Source organism: Cannabis sativa, chromosome 1 (assembly GCF_029168945.1).
Source record: "Cannabis sativa cultivar Pink pepper isolate KNU-18-1 chromosome 1, ASM2916894v1, whole genome shotgun sequence".
In the NCBI taxonomy this organism is placed as follows: Eukaryota; Viridiplantae; Streptophyta; class Magnoliopsida; order Rosales; family Cannabaceae; genus Cannabis; species Cannabis sativa.
The window spans coordinates 33,342,909-33,347,829 of NC_083601.1; the positions used below are offsets into that span (position 1 = coordinate 33,342,909).

The 4,921-nt window shown below is 33.9% G+C and overlaps 1 protein-coding gene across 4 annotated transcripts; it reads right to left on the reverse strand.

Moving 5' to 3' along the window:
* Positions 1–1,092: 1,092 nt before the first annotated feature.
* On the reverse strand, positions 1,093–4,307 carry LOC115706186 (GDP-fucose transporter 1). Of its 4 annotated transcripts, none has more exons than XM_030633745.2 (3): positions 3,986–4,307; positions 2,946–3,019; positions 1,093–2,787 (listed from the first exon to the last, which is right to left on the reverse strand). In XM_030633745.2, the coding sequence occupies exon 3, from the start codon at positions 2,629–2,631 to the stop codon at positions 1,579–1,581; it is 1,053 nt and encodes a 350-aa protein (XP_030489605.2). In that variant the 5' UTR covers positions 2,632–2,787; positions 2,946–3,019; positions 3,986–4,307; the 3' UTR covers positions 1,093–1,578. The 4 variants fall into 4 exon arrangements, with proteins under 4 accessions (XP_030489605.2, XP_030489604.2, XP_030489606.2 ...); XM_030633744.2 differs by having other exon boundaries at positions 2,946–3,011; positions 3,986–4,265; XM_030633746.2 differs by lacking the exon at positions 3,986–4,307 and adding an exon at positions 3,475–3,916 and having other exon boundaries at positions 2,946–3,011.
* Positions 4,308–4,921: the final 614 nt, after the last annotated feature.

Sequence of the window (4,921 nt, forward strand, 5' to 3'; positions counted from 1 at the left end):
ATAGATCAACAAGGAGTGCTTACATTAACCCCCGAATTATTTCAATCCCATGGTTGAATAATAGCATGATCTATGGTGCGAAAGCAATACCTATTACCATGGTTGGATAATAGATAATGTCTGTCCCTTTGAGGCCCTCACAGTTTTACTTGACAAGTCCATAATGGATAATTCCTGTCCCTCTGAGGCCCTCACAGTTTTGTGATTATTAGATTTTGTATTTATAGTAATAAATGTTTGACTTTAGGAAGAAAAAAAAACATAAATTTTTTTGAGAAAATATGTAATACACCCACCATTTTAAAGAGATGTTTTGATAAATTTTATATCTGTTTCGATATTTAGAAAAAAAAAATAATAATTTAAAATTAAACATAATTAGAGACACTGATCAATGATATGCTACGATGCCAAAGTCTCCTCTCATTAATTCAGGAGAGTTGACACTGAGCTAAGCAGAACACTACCAACTTATAAGAAAAAAATATCAAGGAAGACATAGGGGATGGGGTGACAAAGTGCCTGCTTGCTTGAATACATTTGGGTGCACTTGATCTTGGTAAGAAAAACATGCTAATGTCAAGAAAGAGTAAACCAAGTGCAGAGGACTGGTATCTGCATCACAAGTTGTCCACAAACTCCCTGAGAAAAATGCCATGACAGTCTGCTTATAGTCATATGCTGGATTAATTGAAGGAATTTCACTTTTCACATCTCTATACAGTAATAATAAATCATAGATAAGTACCCCCACCTACCACTATCTAGCCTGGACAAGGACAACTACTGTGTCTTGGATGTCCATTGTTTCATGGAAAAGATTACATGTAACCAGTGAAATCAAATGTTGTTAAGCAGCTCCGAGTGTTTCTACATTTCAAACTATCCCTCTCGGGTAACTGGGACTACCAAATCATGTTTTCCACAAGTGTTTTCAAATGTCAAAAACAAAATTTCGAAGCTTTAATTTTAAAAGTTTTCTTACACCCAGCATCCTTGATATTGGAAGCAGAAGGATGAAAATAATCTCGTTCTTCTACATAAATTAAGCTAACCTACGTATGTGTAGTGTCATATAGAATCATCAAAACATAGGAAATGTATCCCATTTTATTTCAAGGTAAGAAGACAAGCAGTAAAAGAAACAAAAAACACAAATAACAAGCTAGATTAAATTGAGAAAGTACAAATAGCTGATGTCTACATACTTCTTCGTTCCAAGTAAAGACCTAGCTTGCCTAAGCGGAAGACAGATACACAACTAACTATTACTTCGCAGGAGTCATGGTAAAGCAGCAGAGATGCTCTTCTCTAAGTTTCAGTTTCAATCTCTCTGTTTTTTTTTTTTTTTTTTTTTGGTGGGGAGCCAAAGTGGTAGCATATAAAGTGCTCCTAGAATCCATACATAGGTATGATCTGTAAGATCTCATACAAAATTATATATTTTTTTTGAAACTAATTAACACTAGGTTGTCTCTTTTCCAGATAAAACCATAGATGATAAAATTTCTAACTCCTATATCCTATTAAGGCCTCTTCTCCTGAGGCTAAACAGCAAAGACAAAAGGATAAAGTTAATCATACAGAAGCAAGTTTACCAGGCACGCCCTTTCCTTGAATATCATCTTCATAATCATGATCATCATCCTCACTATCAATCTGCTTCAATGCAGTTGATTCACGCTGTGAAGAAGCACTGCCAACTCCAGTAACTGATTGCTGATAAAGAATTCCTCCTATAATTGTAAAGAGGAGGCAGAGCAAACCAAAGGGACTGGCATGCTTATCCCAAATCGTGACATTGATGGCAACTGTAAGAAACTTGTTAACCACTCCCGTAACTGTGAATGCTGTGGCAGAGACAGCCTTCCTAGCAGCAAATCCAAAGAAGCTGATGAGCAAACCAAAGACACAAGACAACGACACTGCAATAAAAGCACTGGATTTAAACCAATTCCCAGTACTGGATTCCACAGCTGCAAACACCTCAACATACTCTCCAGTAATAATCCAAAACAGAGGAGCCATCATCAATGACAACAGATTGTTGTACAACACGAAACCCCAAGTGTTCAGCCCAAGATTGGTAACCATGTGCTTGATATAAACCATTTCAGTAGTGATGGTCACCAGGTAAGCAAATGCCCACGAATAAGCAGTCAAAGTAAAACCTGAATCAGTAGCAACATACCCAATAGCTCCACCCAAAATGACCAACAATGATACAAAAGTAAGCTTGGAAGGGCATGGTTGTTTCCTGAATGTGGTGTCAGCAATTGCAACCAAAAGGGGTGTCAAGGATCTGAACACTATAAACGTATCCACATTGGCATGTCGAAGAAGGTTTGTGTTGGTGAAGATTGCAAGGTAGAAAACGGTGGCAGCTGGTAAGAACTTCTTGGCAGTCTCCCATGTAAAGGCATCATGGTGCAAAAATCCTAGCTTCCCCAAAACCCAAACTCCCAAAGCAGAAGTTAGGTACTGCAGAGCAGTCAAAAGGCCAGGAAAGTTGAATTTAGTAATGGCGAACTTGTTTATGACTGCAAGCAAGCTCGAACAGAGAGCATACCCTATCACAAGACTGCTAGTGGCGTAGTATTGCTTTGAGGAATCGAATCGAATCGAAGACATTTTCCCTAAATCTAAATTAATTCTCACCTCAAAATCTCACAACACAAATCAAATCAAGAGCTTTCAGCCATTCTAGATAGGTGAAAATATAAAAGTAGAAAGAAAACTTCGTCCCAAAATCTATGATATGGGTATCCAATATGATCCGACAGATTTCTGCAAACATAAAAAGGATTAGTTACATATGTGCAGAAATGCTACCAGCAACTAGTAATTAATTTCTGCAAACATAAAAAGGATTATCATGAAAAATTAATTTCTTTTTAATAGATACATTTATGGGGAATTGAACCCTAAATTACTCATTCACTCACCCAACTACAACACTTCAGCTAGAGCTAACCAAGTGGCCGACTGCTCCTCCATATAGTTCTACAAAACTGAAACACTGAAGTGGATTAAAATTAATATTAATACCATCTGAAAATTCACACAAATGAACTGAAGTTTCATGTAATCTAACCTACAAGCAATACATTATAACTCAGGGAAAGTAAATCAAATGGTGGTGTCGGTGGTGTCATACATAAACTTATATGTTTTATGTTTTTGCTATAAGTACTCATATAGTAAAATATTGAAATCTAACTAGAAATACAAAAAATCAAAATATAAACTACACAAACATAAAGAACGGAGATTAAAAACTTAGATTTCAGACTTGATGCCAAAAAAAGCCCTAATTTTACCAACAAAACTAAAAATAACTTAACTTGACTAAATTGAAACTGAAACTCATAAATCAAATTCAAAATAATTGGAAGAAGACTCTAAGGAGATAGAAACAATGAGAAGAAGGAAAAAAAAAAGTGCTTATTGTTTAGACGAGAATAAGAGATTGACCTCATCCTTTTCCCAGAACACATTTCAGTAGCACAAATCCGTGAATAAAAAACGAAAAAAGCACAGAAAGAGCAAGGAAAGGAAATCTGGGTATAATCTGAACTCGGCGGAACTCGGCGTCGGCGGCGACCTCTTGAATGAAATCGCAATATTTGAGAGAGAGTGAGAGTAGAGAGAGAATGGAAATCGGAATATGAAGATTGAAGATGCGATCTACGACCCACCAGAATTCGGTGAATAAGTGATATATTTGGTGACATTTCTCATGTTCGTGTGTGTTATATTAAGGGAAATTTACAACTACAGTCGTCTTTTACCTCTTAATTACAAAACTAACTTGCAGAATCTTAATTACGTATATTCACCGACAGATAAAGGAGGTCAAATCTAAGATATAGGTATCCAAATATGATCCGATTCCGACCTACTAAAGAACACAAAATGCAGCTTAAAAATGAATATCTTACAAGAAATTATACATCACCGACAGATAAAGGAGATCAAATCTTACAAGAAATGGAACAGTGAAGAGTCAGATATCGAAATCAGACTGCGAAATGAGAAACACCCAGCGAAAGCTTTAATGGAGGTCCTTCCGAAACGCAGTAGAAGAGAGATGCAGACGAATCACTGAATTGATAATTGAATGTAACATTTATGGCACTGATTTTCGTAGTACAAAGTCCTCGATTTCTTCTGTCTACAGCAAAACATATTACAACATTCAACACCAAACAGTTAACACGGTGTCGTTTAGGGTTGTCCAACGCCTGACCATTCTATATTATTTTATTCTGCTTAAATTTTAAATTATTATTATTATTATTTTGAGAAAAGTAATATTTTCATATTTATGGGTAGTATTTTTTTTTTTTCCTTTTTCTTTCTGTTTTTTTATTACAAATATTTTGGTAATGTTTTCTGAGAGATAATAATAAAAATGGGAATATAAATGGAGCACAATGAACAAAATTCAATAGATTAATAATTTTTTTAACAATGAACTTATATTTTATTAAAAAATAATATAAGAGTAATATATTATGAAAAAATATAAAAAAATCATTCAAAGTAATTTATTATTCACCTTAAATGCATGCCAATTTATAATTATTAGAAAAATAAAAATATATATCTCTTAAAATTTACTTCTCTAAGTTAATTAAACATGAAAAACTCTATTTGAATTAAACAAATTAATAAAAAAAAAATATGTAGTTATAAGCGTAGTTTAGTAGTTATAGATTTTTCCTCTCAACGAAAAAATTCCAAATTCAAGTATCCCTTCTCTAATATCGAAAAAAAGAAAATTAACAAAAAAATATCCTCACAAATGATAATTAGTATTAGTTTTGGAAAAAAAAAATTTGGAAGTATTTATGTGATTATTAGATTTTGTATCTATAGATGTGAAGTACTAATAAATGTTTTTTAGGAAGGAAAAAAA

What these genes read in the sequence shown, in the direction of transcription:
- LOC115706186 (XM_030633745.2), bottom strand. Translation starts at nt 2,631, where the DNA reads ATGTCTTCGATTCGATTCGATTCCTCAAAGCAATACTACGCCACTAGC.